The sequence below is a fragment of the Aspergillus aculeatus genome (genome assembly GCF_001890905.1).
Source record: "Aspergillus aculeatus ATCC 16872 unplaced genomic scaffold ASPACscaffold_2, whole genome shotgun sequence".
Lineage (NCBI taxonomy): Eukaryota > Fungi > Ascomycota > Eurotiomycetes > Eurotiales > Aspergillaceae > Aspergillus > Aspergillus aculeatus.
The window spans coordinates 706,950-730,305 of record NW_017962977.1 but is presented as its reverse complement, the minus strand read 5'-3'; the positions used below and the strand labels follow the sequence as shown (position 1 = coordinate 730,305).

At 52.4% G+C, this 23,356-nt stretch overlaps 9 protein-coding genes across 9 annotated transcripts; 7 read left to right on the top strand and 2 right to left on the bottom strand.

Annotated features, from left to right (window-relative positions):
* Positions 1 to 430: 430 nt before the first annotated feature.
* ASPACDRAFT_75101 (60S ribosomal protein uL16) lies at positions 431 to 1,599 on the bottom strand. The gene is made up of 3 exons (XM_020204366.1): positions 1,499 to 1,599; positions 1,111 to 1,286; positions 431 to 1,049 (listed from the first exon to the last, which is right to left on the bottom strand). Exons 1-3 carry the CDS (start codon positions 1,541 to 1,543, stop codon positions 599 to 601), a joined length of 672 nt encoding a protein of 223 aa, XP_020059890.1. The 5' UTR covers positions 1,544 to 1,599; the 3' UTR covers positions 431 to 598.
* Positions 1,600 to 2,194: 595 nt separating this feature from the next.
* Positions 2,195 to 2,689, bottom strand: ASPACDRAFT_56942 (60S ribosomal protein eL30; the record flags this gene model as incomplete). Its single annotated transcript, XM_020203193.1, has 3 exons — positions 2,195 to 2,287; positions 2,389 to 2,543; positions 2,617 to 2,689. The coding sequence occupies 3 exons, from the start codon at positions 2,687 to 2,689 to the stop codon at positions 2,195 to 2,197; spliced, it is 321 nt and encodes a 106-aa protein (XP_020059889.1).
* A 2,861-nt stretch (positions 2,690 to 5,550) lies between these two features.
* Positions 5,551 to 7,552, top strand: ASPACDRAFT_13022 (uncharacterized protein; the record flags this gene model as incomplete). The annotated part of the gene is made up of 2 exons (XM_020197119.1): positions 5,551 to 6,199; positions 6,258 to 7,552. Coding segments are annotated over 2 exons (1,944 nt in total), but the record flags the coding sequence as incomplete, so codon positions are not given.
* Positions 7,553 to 9,372: 1,820 nt separating this feature from the next.
* Positions 9,373 to 10,367, top strand: ASPACDRAFT_111366 (coatomer subunit zeta; the record flags this gene model as incomplete). The annotated part of the gene is made up of 2 exons (XM_020195549.1): positions 9,373 to 9,692; positions 9,771 to 10,367. The coding sequence occupies 2 exons, from the start codon at positions 9,373 to 9,375 to the stop codon at positions 10,009 to 10,011; spliced, it is 561 nt and encodes a 186-aa protein (XP_020059887.1). The 3' UTR covers positions 10,012 to 10,367.
* A 170-nt stretch (positions 10,368 to 10,537) lies between these two features.
* Positions 10,538 to 14,730, top strand: ASPACDRAFT_1894395 (putative DUF814 domain protein). Its single transcript, XM_020198692.1, has 4 exons — positions 10,538 to 10,687; positions 10,784 to 10,852; positions 10,932 to 12,568; positions 12,621 to 14,730. Exons 1-4 carry the CDS (start codon positions 10,655 to 10,657, stop codon positions 14,299 to 14,301), a joined length of 3,420 nt encoding a protein of 1,139 aa, XP_020059886.1. The 5' UTR covers positions 10,538 to 10,654; the 3' UTR covers positions 14,302 to 14,730.
* Positions 14,731 to 14,892: 162 nt separating this feature from the next.
* Positions 14,893 to 16,603, top strand: ASPACDRAFT_111364 (L-threonylcarbamoyladenylate synthase). The gene has a single exon (XM_020195548.1). The coding sequence runs from the start codon at positions 15,243 to 15,245 to the stop codon at positions 16,545 to 16,547; it is 1,305 nt and encodes a 434-aa protein (XP_020059885.1). The 5' UTR covers positions 14,893 to 15,242; the 3' UTR covers positions 16,548 to 16,603.
* Positions 16,604 to 19,540: 2,937 nt separating this feature from the next.
* Positions 19,541 to 20,605, top strand: aah1 (adenosine deaminase; the record flags this gene model as incomplete). The annotated part of the gene is made up of 1 exon (XM_020199068.1): positions 19,541 to 20,605. One exon carries the CDS (start codon positions 19,541 to 19,543, stop codon positions 20,603 to 20,605), a length of 1,065 nt encoding a protein of 354 aa, XP_020059884.1.
* A 348-nt stretch (positions 20,606 to 20,953) lies between these two features.
* ASPACDRAFT_39160 (uncharacterized protein) lies at positions 20,954 to 21,520 on the top strand (the record flags this gene model as incomplete). Its single annotated transcript, XM_020200555.1, has 1 exon — positions 20,954 to 21,520. The coding sequence occupies one exon, from the start codon at positions 20,954 to 20,956 to the stop codon at positions 21,518 to 21,520; it is 567 nt and encodes a 188-aa protein (XP_020059883.1).
* A 380-nt stretch (positions 21,521 to 21,900) lies between these two features.
* On the top strand, positions 21,901 to 23,284 carry ASPACDRAFT_1852502 (complex I 24 kDa subunit family protein; the record flags this gene model as incomplete). Its single annotated transcript, XM_020197251.1, has 3 exons — positions 21,901 to 22,023; positions 22,164 to 22,454; positions 22,519 to 23,284. 3 exons carry the CDS (start codon positions 21,901 to 21,903, stop codon positions 22,912 to 22,914), a joined length of 810 nt encoding a protein of 269 aa, XP_020059882.1. The 3' UTR covers positions 22,915 to 23,284.
* Between the last annotated feature and the right edge of the window lie 72 nt (positions 23,285 to 23,356).

Sequence of the window (23,356 nt, the reverse complement as noted above, 5' to 3'; positions counted from 1 at the left end):
TCAAACCCAGTGGCTATGCGAAGATAATATTAACCAGGTATATAAATCGCAGCGGAAATGAACAAAGTCCCAGTTGCGTGCGTGTTGAGTCTAGACCATACTAGTTGGAGTACTTGACTGGTACAGATTCTTGGATTGGTTTGATCGTTATGCTTGATCCATCAGGTATTGTACATAATTATAGAATGGCAGATGACGCAGTATCCGTCTATTGAGTATGAGTATTGAGCTGGATTGCAAGTCAACCTTGCGGATCGGTTTGGACTGTAACGAGGGCTGCCTGGTAAGCGTGAGACAAGGTTGGAGAACCGACATGACGTGAGTCTCTGCAGGGGGGTGTCGCGGTCTACAGAGCGGTGGTATTGTCTACGTCGTGAACCAGAGGTTCCGGCTCAAATCTGAGAGCGTACAGATCCAGAGACTAAGCTTAGGGGAAACGGTTTCTCTTTCTTTTCTTTAATGTGCCAGAAGAGGGGGAATCATAATGGTCTCAAAAGGGTAGTTTCCGATCACATTATAAAAAAAAAAGAAAGAACACGATGTAAAATGCTAATCAACATTCTTTTTCCCCATCAACACTCGAACCGCAACCAGACATCTAAGCCTGGGAGAGGTTCTCGTAGGCGTCGGGGAAACGCTTCATGTTCTCCTCGATGAGACCGTGGCCACGGAGGAACTGGACGTAGGCGCCGTCCTGCTTGAGCTTGCCCTCCTGGCGGAGCTGGACGTAGTCCTCGCGGCGGACGGGGGTGAAGCCCCAGTTCTTGGAGACGATGATCTTCTGGCGACCGGGGAACTTGTACATGGAGCGGCGGAGGGCCTCGATGGCGGTGGCGCGGTTGGAGTCACGAGTGCGGACGGACAGGATGATCTGGCCGATGTTGACACGGGCGACGGTACCCTGGGGCTTACCGAAGGCACCACGCATACCGGTCTGGAGACGATCGGCTCCGGCGCAGGACAACATCTTGTTGATACGGATGACGTGGAAGGGGTGGACGCGGACGCGGAGGTGGAAACCTTCCTTACCGGCGATCTTCACGAGGTACCTATTTTCGTTTGCGTTAGTCTGGGCTCGGTGGACGATAGTCCAAGCTGGCGACGACATACTTGTTGGCGCAAATACGGGCGGCTTCGAGGGCCTCGGAGGACAGCTGCTCGTACTCGTTGGAGACGAGGTGAACGCAGAGGGGGAAGTCATCGACGTTGGCCTTCTTACGTCCCAGATCGAAGATACGGATCTTGGGGTCGGGAACACCACGGTTGAACCGGGACTTAGGGTAGGGCTGTATGAGAAGTCGCGATGTTAGTTATTGTTAATTCCCCTTGTCTCCCTTGTTTTGTTTTTATTGATATGCGAATCCATCGCGATCCTCCTTCTGCCTCGACACGGGTGTCTCGTCCATCCATCCTCGTTCTCCACCCCACACAACTGAGGCATCGGTCCTCACGCACAAACACACACAAAACCAATATTCCGGACGCAATCTCAACGCACCTTGTTCTTGCAGTAGCGGTAACATCTCGCGGGACGGCGGGCCATTTTGACGGTTGGGAAGTTGGCTTCCTGGGGGGTGGGTTGTCGAGAAAGGTGGTGTCGGGAGGTCCAAAGGGAGAAAAGGAAAAAGGTCTTCTCGCGGGCGGGCAGGAGAACTTTCGACGTTGATTTCCAAGCAATCCGTCCGCCCGCTACCGAGTGGCGCAGCCCTAAACCCTAGCCTCTCCGCCAATCACCGCCCGCGCTGGCCCATGACGGCATTTGTCAGAGTCGGAGACATTCTGACCAGTTGTCGCCTGCGTGGATTACAGTATCAACAGATCTTTTTGATTTCTAATGAAGGAGGCGTGGGAAATGATGGTGTCATTTGAGTGAGAACGAGAAGGTTTTAGTGTTTGTAGATTGTTGAGTCAGATGTGATTGTTTCTTGGCATTTGGTTGGTGGCTGCACACGCAGAGGATGGATGGAGTCCGTGCCGCTCGATACGCCTACGCTCTTACAAACTGGTAGTAAGATTCTGGTCCATTCTTGGCCTTTTCCTACGCGGCATTCTATTGCCTGTGCACATCAAATTCGGTGGAAAGGATTTTTTTTCTTGTCATTATCTAAAGCATGTCATAACGAGTGTCGCATCTTGACGACATTCAACACATTCAGACATAACATGAAAGTCATTGGCATGATCCTTATTGCACCTACTGGCTGGAGAGGATGTCGGAGTCACCAGCGTCGAGGATGGTCATGGTGCTGGTGCGGAAGAGCTTACCGCAAGCAGTACCAAGCTCGATCTATAGAGAAAAGTCAGTCACCTACTTCAGATCATGACAATATCGTCTTATCGTGTTGCGACCACTGCGCCACGACGACGACAACAACAAGTGTTACTCACGTTGTTACCAGAGAAGTGGTGAACGGGGGTCTTGGCAAGCATGGCGTAGTACTCGAGCTCACTCTTGCGGAGGGGGGGAGTGTTGGCAGCGATGATAACCAGCTTGGCCTTGCCGGAGCGGAGGGTCTTGATGGTGGACTTGTAGCCGAGGGTGACTTTTGAGATGACAACAGTTAGCGACTGTCATGGATATCAATATTTCAAGGATTTCGAGTTCTTGCAACATACCCTTTCCGGACTTCATAACAAGCGCCAGGCGCGAGTTGATGGTGTCACCGGTCTTCTTGCTCTTGGGGGCCATCGTTACGCTGTCGAAGACTAAACTTCTGCGTGATCAAATTTGAATCAGCAAATGTTCGCTCGGGATTTTTTTTTCCAAACCAAGCGCTAGAATGAACAACCACAATCGACCGAAAGCCAGATGAAATCTGGCAATGGTCAAGAGCGAGTCGTCACTCAGCCATGGCTTTTGGTGAGAAACCACATACCTAAAGGTTGAATGTGGTTTTGTTGTAAAGAGAGTGCGCTCCGGCCTTGTCTTGGAATGGGGATAGAATCGAAAAAGCCTGTTACCGCTCTTTTTTGTGGGTTCGACAAATCGCGGATCCCACTTCTTCCGTTCCGGCACCACTGACTAATGCACGTGACCCTCTGGCATCGTCGATATTGTGCGGGCGAGCGGCACGTGATCCTATTTCCCAAAGTTGGGCCTGGCCGTAGACTAGCCGACGGAACGTCCAAGTTATCTTCAGGCTGCCTTCTTTGGTGCCCGGTTCCAGCAATTGTTGAGGTATGTGTTTTGCCCTGGTACCAAACTTCCTTCAAGATCCGTAACCGAAGTAGTTCCGACATGGTTGAAGTCGATATGTGTTCGGCTTGCGTGTCTTTTCAGTACCCAGGGGCCTGTGTGAATCTGCCCGCTTGTACGGAGTATATGCACTCCGCGCGTGAGCTATAGCCATGTTGCATATGCCGTGACAGATTGAGACTGGTCCAACTCTTACATATGCAACACAAGACAAACTAGAACAATGCGACATATATAACAGTCTAGTCTTCGTTGCATATGATAAGATTGGCTGGATGAAGTAGGCTGGAAGTTTGCTTGTCGAGCTGAGTACTGGCATTGACTTCCATTGCGAGATCTTCCCGCAAGCAACTACTGGCTCCGAGCATACTTCCCGTGGTATCGTCGACTCAGCCACCAAGGTACAAGAGATCGTACTCGTAAGCGCTCCTTGACCCAGAAAGCCGTGGTTATCTATACTGTGGCTGATGTCATTCACCGAACTATTGACGCCGTTGGCGCTGCTTGTGAACCGCGGTATCCTGCAGCAAGCAAATATGGGTACCAGATCGATGTTGAGTCTAAAGAGACTAATAGAGAAATGTAAGAACATATGCAGTGCTGCTTGAACGATCGGAGCATACAAGGCAGGGTTCTGTCTTTGTGTAATCAAGCAGCCACTGCAATACGGGGTGGAAGTTTTCCTGAAATCGCAACTGGTCATGGCACAATTGAAGCCTTTTGGACTGTAACATAGATAATTGGAGGACGCTCATTTCTCCATAGCGGGAAGTAGATGGTCATGCCATCATAGAAGGCTGGCAGGCGTCAAAACTCAGGGGTTGAGTTGATCGCACTTGGAAGCAGTTCCGGTCATGGGAGATTGAATATGCGAAATTAGACAGCGGAGAGTAGGTTCCCTGGTGCTAACAGTGCTCATTCACGGATGGACCCTCGGATTGTGCGAGAGTGCGGATAGTATACACTGGGTTGCCTAGGCAGTCAGTTGACGGGATACACTACTGAATAGCACCAGGGCACCAGGTCCTTTCTTCACGCGCAAGAGGGCTTGTTTCTGGCGCCTTGCTGGCTGACATCGCATCAAATATCGTATCGTGGGATAGCCTTACAACAATGCACAGCCGGAAGTGTAATGCAGACGTGGCGCAGTTGTCGGCATTTTTGGATTTCCTCCGCCCCCTGACAAGCGGGGATTCATGATTGGGTGGCAGTCGTGAGACGGCCAGACCCTGGCTGCAGCAAGGAAGTTGAGGGGGGATTGAAGGGAGAGAGTGGTGATTCGAGAGTGGCTGCTATCTTTATCGTTGCCATGTGTCGATTGGGTTCGTGTTGTTGTCGTCCAGGTGAGAAAAGTTGGTTGGTTAGTTGGTTGGTTGGGGAATCCGTGTTGTTAAAGTTGCTGCTATCGTTGATCCGCATTCGGGCACTATTTCCATGAAAAGGACATTCTCTCCACCTTTTTGTAGCCCAGCGGAGATGGATGAGATGAGAAAGAAATGAGAGTTTGATTAAGCCAAGTCATGGCAACTTCTTCAGGCTTAACAAAGACTTTTTGGCCTGGAAGGTTGAGCACTGGAAGAAAAGTGACTGACTTCATAATGGGATTATGCTCATGGGGAAGAGTCCCCAGGCCAACATGACCCGAATTTACCATAATTACCGGCCAAACATGGACAAACAGTGGTCGTATACGGTAACAATCGAACAATCGTGCCCGTCACCCACCCAGAAAGATAGACCAAGACGGACGGACAGAGACGGCCAGACAGCCGCAGACAGACAGACAGACAGACAGCTGTATTGATTGATTGATTGTATTGCATGCAATTCTCAATTCTCAGATTGATTATTAGTTACTTCCTCTCCCCTCCTCCCACATCATTTTATTTCCCTCAAACACTCTCCATGCTGATCGCTCCTAATCCCTAACTTTCTTCCCCCCCTATATCCACCCGGCTTACATCCGCGCAACGGTTTCCTCTTTCTCCATCCTTGCGTGGTTTGTTCTTGTACTTGAACGCACCGTCTTTCCTTCTCCCTCGACGGTGGCTACTTACTTTACTTAGTTTAGTTTCCCCCCTCTCCGTTGCCCGCCCGCCATTCGAACCCGACCCTTTCCCCCACCGAGATAGTTACCTAGTGCGCCCACTGTTTTGACCGCTACTACAACTGTGACTCGGCCTTCCATTCCTTAAATTAATTTCCCGGCTGTTTCACAGCACTACTCTTTTCCCTCCAAATCCCCAGAGGCACTTTTTCTCCTACCTTCCCCCTTATCTGAATTGCCTCGCATTTCTGGCCTCCCAACCCGTCGCTTTCGGTCAATTTGCCATTGTCCGGTTGAATAGGTCAACATGTCCGCGACGCCTCGCAAGCCCAGTATTCCGGGCAGTGCCAGTGCCACCAAATCTTCGACTACTGAAAATCAGGCAGTCAATGGAGCACCTTCTAGAACCCATTCTCGCTCTCCAAGCACGACAACAAATGGTGTCACTCGTTCTCCTTCCCTGCGCTCGTCTACGCCTGTCTCTGCGCGCGCTGCAGCCCGGAAGCCAGGTCGCTCCAACCTAAGCACGTCAAGTGCCCCCAAGATCTCACCAAGCCCCTCCGAGGAGGAGGCACGAGCCCAGAATGCGGCACTGATTGATGACCTGAAGGAACAGCTGCAGAAGGCCGAAACGGCCTCCGAACAATATCAGAAGCAATTAGGTGTCCTCCAAATGCGACTTGACGAGGCAATCAGCGAGCAAGGCAAATTGGAAGACCAGGCGCACGAGAAGGACAGCAAGCTCGATGCGCTCAACGGCGAAATTCGGGACCATGTGCGCCAGATTCGCGATATGGAGCAGGCTCATGAACAAGAGCGGAATGCCATGCTGCAGGAGAAGGAGCAACAAACAAGCCGGGAAGAGGAGATGCAAGCGACTATTCAGCGCCTGAAGGAGTCGTTGGCTCAGAAAGAGCGGATCAACTCCGATGCAGACAAGAACATGTCTCGCTCATGTAAGAGATATTCTCAATCTTTTCTCGCCCCATTTGACATTTCCTGACCTTTTCATAGCGAGTTTCCGTAATCGGTCGTCTCCCGATCTCGACGGACAGTTTGCGCCCTCTTCTCAAATCGAGCGGAGCCCCTCGCGAAACAACTCGAATTTGCTGCTGCAGAAGGATAAGCTGATCGAATCCCTTAGACTCGAATTGGCCGAGTCTCAGATCAAGCTTGTGGAGATGGAGAACCAAGGCGGCGGCCGACAGCGGGAACTCGAGAAGGAGCTTCTGGAAGCTCGCATGGCCAACGCTCGCTTGATGGAGGACAATGAGAGTTACCAGTTGCTTCTGAGTGAGCGAACCTTGAATGGCGATTTTACAAAGGGTGATTTCATGCGTGAAGTCCATCCTGACACTGCAGACGAGACCAAGGACGCGGGCAGCGGTTTGGGTTCGCTGGCTGATGAGCTTGAGTCTGTAGATGCAAGAGCTGAAACGGACAACACGCGCAAGCTCGAGGCCGAAGTCAAGGCGCTCAAGGACCAGAATAAGGCCTTGACTCTGTACATCGAGCGGATCATCAGCCGCCTCCTGCAGCATGACGGGTTCGAGACTATACTCGACAAGAACGAGAACGATCCGCCCGCCAAGCGACTTCCTGTTGGGCACAACAAGGATCTGCCTCCCACTCCTCTGGAGAAAGAGGATCCTTCCTCGCAGACCTTCCTCCAGCGGGCTAAATCGGTTGTCGCGGGCGGACCGAACTCCAACGTTCCTCGTCCTCAGACCCAGCCCCGATCACGCCCCACCAGCTATATGCCACCTCCGACCAGTGTGCCCACCGCCCACGAAAACCCGGAGACGGCCCCTAGCATCCCTCTGCGTGCCCAGTCAATTCGGGGTCACCGCCGGACTAGATCCGAGCAAACCGATGTCAATGTTGCAGCAGTGGTTGGACAGATGTATCGGGGCCGGAACTCGGGTGGCCCTATCAGCCCTACCTTGATGGGTCCTGGGTCACGCCAGAGCGCTTTCTCTAACGCAAGCTACATGTCCAGCATGAGTGCTAGCCGTGCGCCTTCGCTTTCAAGCCAGCCCGAGCATAGTCGCTTGAGCAGCTCAGATAGTATCACTAGCGACCATGCCGCGGAGACCGCTTCCACGGGCGCTACCTCCAGCTCTCCGCGCTCCAGCAACGGTATGACTAACTACACGGGCGCCGTAATGACGCAGAACAAGTTGCGTCCGTTGCGTCTCGTCAGCGAAACCACGAGACTGGCAGAGGAGGAGGAGGCTGCTCGGAAGAAGGCCAACCGCGGAAGCTGGATCCCTTGGTTCAACCGCCCGCCTACCAGCGGCGAAAGCCAATCTCCTATCTGATTGAGCTGATGCCCTGAAAATCTCAGGCCCGAGTACCTTCCTCATGATTAAGTCGAAAAACTCGATTGCATGAGGAAAACATCAGTATCTCTTCATTAATACTTCCGACCTGCTTGCTTGCCTTATTTCCAGTTTTTCTACCTGGATGACCTTTCTGGGATACTTCTCCGACAGTCACCATCTTACTGTCTCCCGCCCTTACCTCAATTCTTTTGGTGTTGATCATCATCATGGTGTTCGAGTTGGTGATGGGCCCAGCTTGCTCTCAGTTCATGGCAAGTCTGGCGCTTTTCGCAACCCAACCCCGCTTTCTGAAAGAGAAAATGCTTTGTTTTACTTTTCTCTGCTATTGGTTATGTGATAGACGACCCACACACCCTTTTGAACCGGAATGATGTGATGAATGCCCTGGCTATATGGGAAATTGTTTTTTAAGGTCACTCGCTTCTTCAACACCATTGTATACTGGGATGGCCAACGAAATTCGCCCTACCATTATTGAATCATGCCCCTCATTGTTTTGATGAACATACTTACATACAATTGCGCTTATATACATCCCCCATCGCGAGTGGAATGGACGTGCTTTACGAGGCCCCGCTTGTTCTCCCTTTACTGATGTGCTTGGCACTTGGCACCTCAATTCTTGTACTATAGAGTAGATAGAAACTCAGTTTTATGACATTCTGTCTTCAGCTATAGCCCATGTGTGTCCTCTTTGCTTTCCCCTACCAACACGATAGACTTATGCCTGCGACAGAACAAACGTTCACACTAGAAGCTTTCAAGGTAGGTTAGGTCACTTAACATACCCCGATGTCGGATCGTTGTTTTCAGCGATATTATGGGCAATTTGAGGCTTCGCATTCTGCAACGGTTGCCAGTAGTTCATGCCAGGACAAACGCCTTAGTGGTAGCTCTCGGTGAGCTGCGGAAACACGCGCACAAAGCCGGAGTAACGTTTATTAAAGAGGCTCCGATAACTGCCAATTTGCCTCTGCCTCTTACTTTTCAACCAACTACAGCCCGTAAATCTCTGCAGCTCTGACAGTAGACTATCGATTGACTGACCATCTGATTCTCTATCATAGGTATCTATCCCGTTGGCAAGATCATAACGGACTTTGCCAGCACGCATCTATTCCCTTTTCCAGAACAAAGTTATCCACGGGAAACTAACATACAAACTTGATCTTGAGATCAAAGTAATCTTCGGTGCTCAGGAAGGCGTACTCAAGTTCGAAAGCACCAGCCAGGGCCAGACGATCGCGAAATAAGTGTTCGATCCCAGACCGTGAAATTTACTGAGTTCCAGGTGGACTCCGTTCTTCCTAAATGATGTGGGCCTTCTCTCGCTAGCTGTCCGGTAAGCCTCTTCAGCTTCATGATGGTGCCTCTTGGAGGATGGCGAAGACATAAATTGAGGTGAAAGGTACGAGCTGCTCATTATCAGGAGTGCCTTAGTATCCTAACTATATTTCATAGAGCTTGTAAATTTGAGATATCATGACAAAAGGCCTCAGAGAGCTATTTGTATATGTTAGGTAGGAAATGAAGATGAAATCGAGATTCTGCTTGAGCCGAAGTGACTGTTGGTACAGGTCGTAGGTGCTTCATTGTATAGTGTAGGCCGGAGAAACATTGACGCGGCGGCCGGATTGCGGCCAGCTTGTAAATAGTAGTACGGAGGTGTAAGTCCTATCGGAGCAGTCACCACTCACCCCAATTCTCGAAACCAGTCGTTCTCTGGCCCATTAGCCACCATGCCCGGCTCTCTGTCTCTTTTCTCCGTCAATGCCGTCCTTCTCATGTCGGCCGACGACGGGTCCCGCATCTTCGCCAAGTACTACTCCCCTCCTCACCCCCCGGCCGGCACTGCCCCCAACTCGACCGATTATCCCGGAGCGAACCCCTATCCCACCTTGAAGGAGCAGAAGGCTTTCGAGCAGGGTCTCCTCGAGAAGACGAACAAGCAGACCAGCGATGTGATCCTCTACGACAACCGGATCGTGGTGTTCAAGATGGAGAGCGACGTGATGCTCTACGTGGTTGGCAGCGCCGATGAGAACGAAGTCCTGCTCTACAACGTTGTCTTGTCTCTCCGGGATGCTCTCGGGATCTTATTCAAGTGCGTTTTCCCCTTCAGGCATGATTGCCCCACGGGCCAACGAGCGGTAACTAACACGGCACTTTGCTCTGTCTGCAGGGGTGCCACCGACAAGCGCACAATCGTCGAGAACTACGACCTGGTCGCCTTGGCCATCGACGAGATCATCGACGACGGTATCATCCTCGAAACGGACCCCGTGCTGATCGCCTCGCGCGTGAGCCGCGCTCCCGCCCCCGATGCGCCCAACCTGAAGAGCATCGATTTGTCGGAACAGGGTCTGCTCAATGCGTGGGAGCTGGGCAAGCGCCGTTTGGCGGAGGGTCTGCGGCAGATGTAAAACTGGTGGAGACAAGAGTGTGTACTGATGTTTTGATACTCATGCATGAGAACGTGGTTCTGTCGGCTTCTTTTCTAATGTGTCTTGTTTATGTTCTCTGGCTGGTCCTGGCGTTGTATTGATCCGCATGATATTTTTCTTTTACAATGTTTCTCTTGAAAGAGATATCGTTGCTTTTGATGGAAACTCTGTTTCGGGGGAATTTGACTTGTTATAGATACTCCCATAAATGTTCTTTTTCGCAGGGGTGAATATTGCGAGCGCTTGGTTGCGGCACTGTGAGTCGAGTACAGACGAATTCCTGGCCAAATTCGACGAAATAGACTCACCGAAATCGAAAGATATACCTAATTGGCATAAAAAGTCCAATTGCTCAATATAGATTATAGTATCCAAAGCAGATGAGTATACGCACGTGCGGAGTTCATCGAGAAGATAACGTTCGAATACAATGGAAAAGCGATACAAACCATAGGCGAGATCCAGCCCCGCATACGTCACGCCCGCTTTCTCCGCCGTCCGAGAGGGACAATTTCAGCAAGCACTCTTTGGGCTTATCGAATCACTTTTCTTTCCCTCCTCCCTCAGCGCACCACTAATTAACAGATTCGAGGGGAACCAATCAATACCCCAATACCCCAACATGAAGCAAAGATTCTCTTCGTTGGATGTCAAGGTCTGTTCTGTTCTGTGCTCAGCTTTTTGAGTTTGCACCCTCTCTTCCCCCCGGACCAACCCCCACGTATCTGACCGATGTACTGTGCTTGTCCAGGTCATCACCCAGGAACTTGCCTCGGAACTCGTCAACCTGCGAGTGTCGAACATCTACGATCTTTCCTCGGTAAGTTTTTTTCCCCTGCAAACTTAACCCTAGGATCCCAGCTTCAACCCAATCTAACCCTTTTGTCCCACCCGAAAAGAGAATCTTCCTCTTCAAACTCGCCAAACCCGACCACCGCAAACAGCTCGTCGTCGACTCGGGCTTCCGCTGCCATGTGACGCAGTACTCGCGCGCGACGGCGTCGGCGCCGTCGCCGTTCGTCACGCGCCTGCGCAAGTTCCTGAAGTCGCGGCGCGTGACAGCCGTCCAGCAGCTCGGCACGGACCGCGTCATTGACTTTGCCTTCAGCGACGGCCAGTACCACCTGTTCCTCGAGTTCTTTGCGGGCGGCAACATCATCCTCACCGACCGGGAGTACACCATCCTCGCGCTGTTCCGGCAGGTCGCGGCGGGCGACGGGCAGGAGGAGGAGACGCGCGTCGGGATGAGGTACGCGGTCGACAATAAGCAGAATTACCACGGGGTGCCGGCCATCACGGCGCAGCGGGTGCGGGAGACGGTTGAGAAGGCGAGGGAGTTGTTTACGGCGGAAGGAGGCAGTAATGCCGCGCCGAAGAAGTCCCGCAAGAAGAATACGGATGTGCTGCGCAAGGCGCTGTCGCAGGGGTTCCCCGAGTATCCGCCGCTGTTGCTGGATCATGCTTTTGCGGTGGTGGGGTTGGATCCGGCGACGCCGTTGGAGCAGGTTTTGAGCGATGGTGGAGATGGGGATTTGTTGGGACGGGTGGTCGAGGTGTTGGAGGTGGCGAAGGGGGAGACGGATAGGTTGTCCGTTGGGCAGGGGCATCCTGGGTATATTGTTGCGAAGGAGGATACGAGGCCCAAGGCGAAGGGGACTGCGGATGAGAAGGAGGGGGAGGATGACGGGGAGGCCTCGAGCAAGAAGCCGCCGGCGCTCCTGTATGAGGACTTTCATCCGTTCAAGCCGCGCCAGTTTGAGGGCAAGCCCGGGGTCACGATCTTGGAGTTTGAGAACTTCAACAAGACCGTCGATGAGTATTTCTCTTCCATTGAGTCGCAGAAGCTGGAGTCGCGGCTCACGGAGCGCGAGGAGGCCGCGAAGAGAAAGTTGGATGCTGTCCGGCAGGAGCATGCGAAGCGGATCGGTGCCCTGCAGGAGGTCCAGGGGCTGCATATTCGGAAGGCGGCCGCTATCGAGGACAATGTCTACCGGGTGCAGGAGGCCATGGATGCGGTCAATGGTCTGATTGCGCAAGGAATGGACTGGGTGGAAATTGCGCGTCTGATTGAGATGGAACAGAGCCGGGGTAACCCCGTTGCGAGGATTATCAAGTTGCCTCTTAAGCTTCATGAGAATACGATCACGTTGGTTCTGGGAGAGGCTGGCGATGAGGAGCAAGGTGACGGCGAGGAGCTCTTCTCGGATGACGAAGACGAGGACGAGTCGGAAGATGAGAAGGAGGACGAAGAGAATTTTGAAAAGAGGGCCGATGTATTGGTGGTTGACATCGATCTTGGACTCTCCCCATGGGCGAATGCGACCCAGTACTACGAGCAGAAGAAACAGGCCGCTGTGAAGGAACAGCGGACGACGCAGTCCTCTGCCAAGGCGCTCAAGAGCCACGAAAAGAAAGTGACGCAGGATCTGAAACGGAACCTGAAGCAAGAGAAGCAGGTTCTTCGCCCGGCTAGAAAGCTTTTCTGGTTCGAGAAATTCCTCTTCTTCGTCTCTTCTGAGGGATACCTGGTTCTCGGGTAAGTATTTCGATTTCAGACATCTTGAACTATCTATTCTGACTAGGACTAGTGGCCGTGATGCTATGCAGAGCGAGATGCTATACCGGCGGTACCTCAAGAAAGGCGATGTCTTCGTGCATGCAGACCTTCAAGGTGCTACGCCAATGATCGTCAAGAACAGAGCGGGCACGCCCAACGCGCCCATCCCCCCGAGCACACTCTCTCAAGCTGGGAATCTATGTGTTGCTACATCGAGTGCTTGGGATTCCAAGGCAATCATGTCCGCTTACTGGGTCAATGCCAGCCAAGTCTCCAAAACCGCTGAGGTGGGTGGTCTTGTCCCTACTGGCGAATTCGTCATCAAGGGCGAGAAGAATTTCCTGGCCCCCTCCCAGCTTGTCCTGGGATTTGCGGTCATGTTCCAGGTTAGTAAAGAGAGTCTACGGAACCACAAGCTACGCCAGTTCGACGAGCCTGCGGCTGCGGAGCCGATCGCTGAGGAAGGCGGTGCTCCCGCCGCAGCAGCGGAAGGCAAAGAGCCCTTTGAAGAGAAATCCGAGACGGCGGAAGCTGATCAACCTGAGAGCCCCGATGAACCAGAGCAGCAGGAGCAGGAGCCGGTCTCAGAGTCGGATGAAGAAGCTGAGGAAGATAAGGCTATCACGGAGAGAAACCCGCTCCAACGGGGACTGTCCGAGCCAGCTCAAGCGGAAGCCGGCAACTCTATCAATGCTAATGACAGCCCGTCGGGTGACGAGGATGCCGAGGAGGAAGGAAAGCAGGAGGAGCAGTCCCCTCAAAAGGAGACGACAGCTGGGGACGAGACTCTGCCGGAAGAAAGCTTAGCCTCCACTCAAGATCAGGGCAAGCGACAACTTTCCGCTCGAGAGCGTCGTCTTCTCAGAAAAGGACAGCCACTCGACTCCCAGGAAACTACGCCCAAGGAAACTGAAGAGAGCGCAAAGAAGCCGGGGTCGAACGGTGCACCGGCCAAGCCTACGAATACCAAGCAAGCGGGCCCCACTCGGGGCAAGAAGGGCAAGGCAAAGAAGGTCGCAGCCAAGTACGCAGACCAGGACGAAGACGAGCGGGAGCTGGCACTCCGCTTGCTGGGCGTGAACAGCGAGAAGGCCGCCAAGGCCGCCGCAGAGGCTGAAGCGAAAGCCAAGCGTGAACAGGAAGCTGAGGCCCAGAAGAAGCGTCGCAGAGCCCAGCATGAGCGAGCAGCGGAGGCCGAGCGCAAACGACAGGCTCTCTTCGAAGGAGGTGCTGACGACTACGATGAGGAGACGGCCGCCGCGGAAGCTGCGGATCTCGAATGGATTCCTGCCATGATTGGAACGCCTCATCCTGACGATGACATCCTTGCGGCCATCCCGGTGTGCGCCCCCTGGGCTGCCCTGGGTCGATACAAGTACAAGATCAAGTTGCAGCCTGGTACTGTGAAGAAGGGAAAGGCTGTCAAGGAGATCATTGGACGATGGGTCGCCGAAACGACGACTGGCAAGGTAAAGAAGGAGCATGCTGAGGACGCTGGCATTAATCGGGCAGCAGCCGAGAAGCTCCGCGAGCGTGAAGGCGAGCTGATCAAGGGGTGGAAGGATACTGAGATCATTAACTCAGTCCCTGTGGGCAAGGTACGCATCATGACTGGTGCAGGGGCCAGCGGAGGTGATAAGAGCAAAGGGAAAGGTGGTGGTGGTGGCGGCGGCGGCGGAAACAAAGGAGGTAAAGGAGGAAAGAAGAAATAGGTTTTGAGCGATTAATCCTCGACCATTCGATTCCCTTCAGAGATGAACAAATGCTCTGATGACATGATCTCCATGCGCACAGATACGGAACTAGGACCGTGCATTCCATAGCGACTAGAAACCAAACTCTGTGATAAACAATCCCTAAACATTTGTCTTACTACTATGACATTCTCTATTCTTTTGACACGCTCAAAGAGCGCTTCGGTCACTCAACGCCTTCGTCTATCAGATTTCGTGATATTCAATTTAGTATGTTGCATAGATGATTCGTATGGATTGCACCTGATATTGATGTGCCGCCTAGTCCATGGCTCATCTTGTTGTAACACCAATGACGTGCCCATACGGAGGAACAAGCATTGGCGGGTTTGGACCCATCTTGTGGCAAATTAAAAGATGATATTATAGAGCCAGGCTAGGAGTAAGATGATATCAGAATAATCGAATATCATACTAGACTGACTGCAAGTTGGCTGATTAGAAGAGGGACATACCGGACCAGGCCTGGATGCCTGCGCTTAGTCACCAGGCAGCCGACGTCATCGCGAATTTTTTTGGCGCGAAAGTCTCTCTCGAGTCATCGGGAAATGACATTTGATTGCGCTTTTTCCTAGCAGCCAAATAGTCCCTCGGGCCGAATCAGTCCAGTGGGGAAAGGAGCCAGGAGAAATTGGATCCAATCTGACATATATGAAAGAGTGAACGAATAATCTTGCACCCTTGTGACTCTTTACCCCCCCACTTGGAGAATTTTTGTCGACCATATTGACCCAACCCCGCGACTAGCCTATTCTTTCTCCCTTATGGTCTCGGATATCAATTGATATCCCCCTTGTCGGTTCAAAGTGGTGTTGTTCCTTTCTCGTCTTCTCGCTGGCGGATTCCCGCGCAGCTTTGTCCGGTTCGCTTCTTCTTCCTCTTCTACCACCACAGCCACTATGTCTCCCAAGCTAGACACGCGGATCGTGTCGGTTCGCCGACTCAACAAGGAAGGTCCTGGTGAGCGGTCACTCGCGCAATGGTGGGCTGATGAATGCAACAACAACACCCCCGAAGCGGCTGCGATCGAAGAAGCCGCACAGCTTCTGCAGACGAGCGACATCCCCGTCGCATTCCCCACGGAGACAGTGTATGGATTAGGGGCCGATGCCACTCGCAGTGACGCCGTGCAGGGGATCTACAAGGCCAAGCAGAGGCCATCCGACAACCCGTTAATCATCCACGTGGATTCCCTTGGAATGCTGGAGCGCATCCTCAACCCCGTCCATCACAGTCCCACGCGGATTACGAGCACCGCTCAGAACAAGCTCCCCGCCATCTACGACTCGGTCATCTCCCGCTTCTGGCCCGGTCCTCTCACGATCCTCGTTCCGAACCCCTCCGGATCCCCCCTTGCGAACGAAGTCACCTCGAACCTCACTACCTTCGGCGTCCGGATGCCATCGTCGCCGCTGGCCCGTTTGTTGATCCATGTCGCAGACCGACCACTCGCGGCCCCCTCGGCCAACGCCTCGACGAAACCGTCTCCGACAGCCGCAGAGCACGTACACCATGATTTGCAAGGCCGCATAGAGCTCATCCTCGACGGGGGTCCCTGTGGAGTCGGAGTCGAAAGCACAGTCATCGACGGACTCTCGGATCCCCCGGCGATCCTCCGTCCCGGGGGCATCGGCATCGAGGAGTTGCGACAATGCCCGGGATGGGAGAATGTGCAGGTCGGATATCACGACGGCACGCTCGATGTGAAGGAGGTGCCTCGTGCGCCGGGCATGAAGTATCGACACTACTCCCCCAAGGCTCGGGTGGTCCTTTTCGAGCCCGAATCCACCGACGAGGGCATCCGAAACCACATCCGCAAGGACCTGGAGGACTCGGCGGTCGGCGCGCATAGCATCGGGGTGGTGCGTACGCGCAAGTGGAAGCAGGGGCTGGGACTCGTCTCGGAGGAGGAGATCCAGAGCGGCGCGAAACCCGTCGAAAGCTTGATGAAGAATCTGGTCTCGTTCCCTGTCCCCGTTGAGGACAAGATCAAGGCTTGTGTGGTGACGAAACAGACCTTCGACTGCCATCTCGGTCCGGACATCAAGTCGATTGCCCAGGGATTGTTTTCAGCGCTGCGGGCAATGGATGAAGTAGGGGTGGATGTCATCTATGTCGAGGGGGTGCCTGATCAGCAAGGTGACCTGGCCGCGGCGGTGATGAACCGGCTGCGGAAAGCCGCAGGAGCCGAGCTTCGGGTCTGATTTATGACGAGTGGAGTTATTTGTTTCTCTTTTCATACCTCTAGCTTTTGTTTTTTCAAGTCTTGGCATCTATTTCTGGGCGGTCATTTTTGGAGATCGTTAGACGAGCATAAATTCTAGATACGATTCGTAATGAACAATTTTCAGTTTTTCAAAACCGATTTTTAAGGATATGAGGTGCATGTGGATGTGCAAGGCTACTGAGACTAAATGGTTGGGAAGATCAGCTGTCAATTATGCTGCTTGCCATGAGTAAACATAGAGTTGTGTAAGCATTGATTGAAGATCCGATCTGATAACTTTAAAATGAAGATCAGCATTCAAGTTTTCAGGGATTTGGGGCTTGGGGTGGGTCGGGTGGATTGAGAGAGCATCAAATCCGGGGAAACATACGCATACTGTACTTTACATCCACAAAGTTGATGTGCTAAAACATTTATGGCAATGGAAACCGATATGAGAGACTTCGTTGACTATCATTTCCTCTCTTTGTTAGCATACCCCATCAGACTCCGTGATGTTGCTGATGATCACGAGCCCACAGGGGCGGTTGGGCGACTGTGAACGCAAGCCGAGGCACGACTGGCGGTTGAGAATTACCCTAGACTGGAACAGACGACAATTCGAAACTACCATACCTAATCATCCTTGAGTTCTATGTCATAGGGGATGACTGTGCGTCTGTCTCCTTACTTATCCGGTCATCGATGGGGCTGGTTTTTCAACCTCAAAATGTTTCTTGAATCCGCAGAGCCGTCAGGCGGCTCAGTCTTTTGACAAGAATGACGCAGAACGAGAATCGTACCTCTCAAATTGTACCGCTCAGAGAATTCGAGCACAAAGTCATATCTATGGCGACAATCCGAGGCCACGGCTGAACCAAAGACGTTCTCATATTCAATAGAACACATACCCAGCGCTTCATCAAACCAATGAACCTAGATAATTTTTGACTTGGCTGCTGTAGGCAGAGATGTCTTATCATCAACTACCAAGACTAGTCTGTTTTGCCTTTGCGTAGTTTTGCCGGCTGCTACCAGTTCTATACCGACGAGCCTCAATAGCACTACCTACTTACACAGCCACAGGTAGGGTCTCTCGCAATGATACAGCAATGGCCCGATACCTCGGTCATAACCGAGTGGACGTGTGGAGTGCCTGAGACACAGGCTTCAAGCCCATTGTGACTGATGGATGCCCATGGTGTACAAAGCTGAAACAAAGCTAGACTGCAAATACAGCAGCTTGAGTCGAGGTCCTTTGCTTGACTTGATTTCTAACCAATCACCAGTCAGGCTGGGGGTATGGAGAGGGACTAATTATTCGGCAGCCTAGGAGGCTTTCGTTTAAGATTTGTGGAGTGGGGATTCGGGGATTGCTGTTTGACGCTTGATATCTGGATGGTGCCAGGGCATAGATTTCTATCTCAAGGCGCCATTGTCGCCCTTCGTTGCGATACGTCTACTCCGCCAGTATGAGCTCAGATTATAGGCAAGTCTATATCTCTGCAGTAGTGGACGCTAGGAATAGAATCAGAGCGGAGTCATCGTGTATCACCACAGCAGGAATAGCATCAACAATAGACCATTGCAGTCATCAAATCCAGTAGTAGAATGAGACGAGCCTTGAAAGCTTCAACCTATATCAGCAAGCATTATGTTCAGTGCCTCTTCCCCATTTCACCTTCCTCTTTTATTGTGTTTATTGGTTTCTCTTTCTCCGGGTTGCTATAAACCACCTCGGTCAAATATGCATCTGCAGCTCTCTTCAGTTCTTCTGTTACCCCATTCGGTAAGTTGAGTGGCTGCTGTGACTGCACCGACTCCTGCGCTGACTCCAGCTCCTACTATTACTCCTTCTACAACGACGAATGCTGGTCTTCGGCGAAAAACCACTGCCACCAATGACTATGACCCTCATATCACAATTGACGTTCCCACCATCTCCATAAAGCCCTTTAGCCTCACTCTGTCGCTGTGGATATATTCCTACGCTAGACTTGGTGTATATGTTTCGAGATCAATGTATATATCTGATATCTGATCCCATCTTTATTTTGATAGCGATGTGGTCAATCTGGCAGCGAAAGTTCATTCAAGCATTAACATCGAGAGGGGGCGCGAGAATTTCATGTTCGAATGTAATTTTAGATTATGCAAAGCTCAAGGGTCTACAGATCCGGTTATTTTCCAATACGTACCGACAAAATCCGGCTCCTACCCCGCTTTCTTTCAGTTTTCATTTATAAATGCCCTTTCATCTCCATCATTGTTTCAAAGTCTTTTCCAGTAGTAGCTGCGGCGTATAATTTATGGTTTGTGTATCATCTAACGCATCTACAGAACGATAATTGTAACCCCTCCCCCCCACTACGGACCTCTTGAGGTCGACTTCAATACGGTGTTACCTCAATTCTACCAACACAAACTTGCAGTCAACAAAAGCAGATATTCCTTCAAACGGTAGTATAATACCTACTCCTAATCGTTGTCCATCAAGTTCTGCTCAAAGATTTGGGCCTGTGTGAAAGTGGCCAGGGGTGTTATACTACCCAGGAAAGAAAATTCTCCGCCCTCCAGGCCATCGGCCGATTCCGACTCGGTATGTGACCGATGTGCGGGCGTGCCTGAAATTCTCACCCGCACCAAACAAGCTTATCATGGATCGTGCTTCCAGAAGAGTTGTAGAATTCCGCCCTGGTGGATCGCTGCCGACCAACTGCAATCCACACCGTTGACTTTATTCCGAGTGTGAGACCCAAATGGATCCACCCGTGTCGGACGAGCAGCCATCTTGGGAGACCATCTCCTTTGGATTTCCGTAAAAATGGAGCCTGGTGCACACCTTATATTCAGATTCTCCCGCAAAGTCTTCTCCCTTCTTTCGTGATTTTCTTTGCTGTTTTTCTTGCTAGGTACTTTTTTCCAAATCAAGCATTGCTTCTTTTTCTCTAAGATACCCTTTTCTTTTCTTTGATCATAAAACAATCCAATATGTGTCAATCTTCCTGGCATGACTTCCTCCTTGGCCTTCCCAAGTGCGAGCACCACGTGCACTTGGAAGGCTGCCTCACCCCCGAGCTGATCTTCCAACTGGCCGAGAAGAACCAAGTCCAGCTTCCCGACCCCAAGTCTGAACCCGCCTACGAGTCTATCGAGACTTTGACTAGCAGATATGGTCACTTCAGCTCCTTGGACGACTTCCTCCACTTCTACTTCATCGGCATGTCCGTGCTCATCCAGGAATCCGATTTCGCCGATCTGGCCTGGGCCTACTTCAAGAAGGCTCACGCGGACGGCGTGCACCATGCCGAGGTCTTCTTCGACCCTCAGGTTCACCAGGACCGTGGCATTCCCTACGAGACCATCGTGGCCGGCTTCGTCGCCGGCTGCAAGCGCGCCGAGCAGGAGCTCGGTCTCTCCACCCGCCTCATCCTGTGCTTCGTTCGCCACCTCCCCGTTGAGTCTGCCAAGAAGACCTACCAGAACATCCTCGACAACAACCACTTCGACACCGAGGTGATCCACGGCCTCGGCTACTCTTCCTCCGAGGTCGGCCCTCCCAAGGACATGTTCCGCGAGATCTACCTGTCCGCATCGGCCAAGGGCGTTCGTCTTACCGCCCATGCGGGTGAGGAGGGTGATCCTACCTACATCACCGCTGCCCTGGAGATGGGCGCGACGCGCATTGACCATGGCATCCGGCTCGTCGAGGACCCGGCCCTCATGGAGCGTGTGGCTCGCGAGAACATCCTGTTGACCGTCTGCCCTCTGTCGAACGTTCAGCTCAAGTGCGTGAAGACGGTGGCGGAGGTGCCCATCCGCAAGTTCCTGGATGCTGGTGTCAAGTTCTCGCTCAACAGCGATGACCCGGCTTACTTCGGTGGTTATATCCTGGACAACTACTGCGCTGTCCACGAGGCGTTCAACCTTTCCGTGAATGAGTGGAAGACAATTGCCGTCAACAGTGTCACCGAGAGCTGGATCGGTGAGGACCGCAAGCAGGAACTGCTGCAGCGGATCGATGCCCACGTCGAGAAGTTCGCTATTCTGGCTTAGAGTATAAATGTCTGTAGACTAGGGTTCATATAGATTCGGTTTATATAATGAGATGATGATGCGCATGAACCATTGCAGTCTCGTAAGGATTAAACTCAATTCCCATGGGTGGACGGGTGCGAAAATGCAGATACTCACGTGAAGTTGATGACCGACTTCATTTCCGCGTGTGAGCCTGGCGACGTAGGCTCGTTTTCTATCGCCGGATTTATCAGTCAGGGCGAGATTAGTAACGAACACTGCAGGGATTGCCAAGCGTTAAGGACCGTGAGGACGTCAATGTAACAGCTGCGCTTCGGGCAGATGGTCAACCGTGTAGCAGACCCCTGGTGAAGCCAATAACCCCTCATGCCAATGCTGGGCCGTCCGGCTTCCCGCGCGATTGTATCGCAGCCTCTTCTACGCCACTTTATCCGGACTTGCTCATCCTCGAGCTTTCCCTTCTTGAGATCAACCTTTTCTTCTACCGCATCTAAAGCTGCTGCTACCACCTACCGATACTCCACTTCCACCGAAACCTCCCAGCTTCTACGCAAACTCCCAACCTTCCAATCCCATCGCGTCCGAAATATGGCTACCCAGCATATTCCCGACCGCTACAAACTCGTTTTCTTCGTGCCGCACTCCCACCTTGACGTCTGCAAGGATGCGGTGTTCGCTACTGGTGCCGGAACATTTCCTGGCGGCAAGTATTCCAAATGCTGCTTCCAGACACGGGGAACCGGACAATTCCTGCCAGGAGAGGGTGCCAATCCCGCAATTGGCTCGGTCGGCGACGTGGAGTATGTCGAGGAGATGAAGGTGGAGGTTATGTGCTTGGGACGGTCGATTATGCTGCAGGCTGTGGAGGCTTTGGTGAAGGCTCATCCGTACGAGGAGGTCGCGTATGAGGTTTACAAGATGGAGAATGTGTAATTTGATCTGGAATCGAAGAGCGGATGTGCGGCGTTACGAGGATGTTTCGGGGGGAGGCTCGCGTTTTCGGAAATTTCGCGGTAGTGGCTGTCATTAGTCCTCAAGATAACTCATCGCAAGTATTCGACCGAGAATTGACCCTCTCCGTAAAGGTGGAAAGCTTGTCGAAGAGCGATGGTGAAATTGAAAGCATGATGCTGCTGAGTGATTCTCTTTTATTGGCACAAGGCGGGGAGTAATCTGTCGGCGGTGATTGGTCAGCTGTAGCTTCCGCAAAACGCCTCTTCGACTCCAAGTCGAGCGCTCACCTTCAATCCATCAGATCGAATCTCTTCTCCTCGCCCCCAATACCCCCTCAATTCTCCCCGTCGCTACCGGCAATGGCTTCCAAACTCTTCCCCGCCGTCCCGCGGACTGGCCGCCAGCTTTTCCAGAACTTCCCTAAGACTCAATTCAGACCTTTCTCGGCTGGTCCGCAACGCTGCAGCGACTCCCTTGCCGTGGTATGTGCAATTGCATCCGCCAGCGTGGTCACCATTCGGATTTCGCGGTTCTATCGGACATTTCTTCGTTCACAGTCGCTAAACAGGAGACGCCGTCTTTGTGGTTGGGATAATTGAGGCTAACGGTTTGGGTTCACTAGCACCGCAACAAGCCCGACAACAACCCGTCCGTCCCTTTCAAGTTCAACGACCAGAACCTCAAGCTCATCGATGAGATCCTCAAGCGCTACCCCCCCCAGTACAAGAAGGGTGCTGTTATGCCCATTCTCGACCTGGGCCAGCGCCAGCACGGCTACACCAGCATCAGCGTCATGAACGAGGTCGCCCGCCTCCTCGAGATGCCCCCCATGCGTGTCTACGAAGTCGCAACTTTCTATACCATGTACAACCGGGAGCCCGTTGGCAAGTACTTCGTCCAGCTGTGCACGACGGTACGTCTTGAAACCCATCCCATTGCTTCAAACCGCGCGCAGTCACTAACACCACCGCCTACAGACACCCTGCCAGCTCGGTGGCTGCGGTAGCGACAAGATCGTCAAGGCTATCACGGAACATCTGGGCATCACCCCTGGACACACCACCGAAGACGGTCTTTTCACCTTCGTCGAGGTCGAGTGCTTGGGTGCCTGTGTCAACGCCCCTATGGTCCAGATCAACGACGACTACTACGAGGATCTCACCCCCGAATCCATCAAGACTCTCCTCACCGCGCTTAAGGAGTCGGCCACCGCTGCTGAGGCCGGCCAGTCCGTCAAGGTGCCCGCCCCTGGCCCGTTGACCGGCAGACAGACCTGCGAGAACAGCGCCGGCCTGACGAACCTGGTGGACCCCGTCTGGGACCCGGAGACGATGATGAGAAAGGATGGAGCCTTGGATCAGCCCGCGCAATAAATGAATGTCAGCCTATAATTTGAATACAGTTTTCGATGCCGTGCGTTGGAAGGTTCGATAGTTTTCCCTCATGTTTTCCCCTTTTCATCGTTCTATATCTCAATTTCTCTTTATCTCGAAAAAACATTCCTGGCCGGTAAATTCCAGACACGGCAACTCGGATGATGCTCATGTACAGTACGTTGTGCTTCCATATTCGCTTGCTTCCTGTTGCGCAAGGAGGAAAACCGAGTCATGGTGGGAGTCATTTGATCTGCCATAGAAGGTTGTGTTAGCAGTACCCAATGGAGTCTTTTAGTTGTTCAATCACCGGAATTGCGTTGCCTCTAGGTTACCTACTCTGCAAAATAATCCTAATCCAGATTCTACGACTAATCGAAACACCTTATCATAACATGCTTAGTCGTCAGATACCATCAAAGTTAGGAATCATGTGACCGGC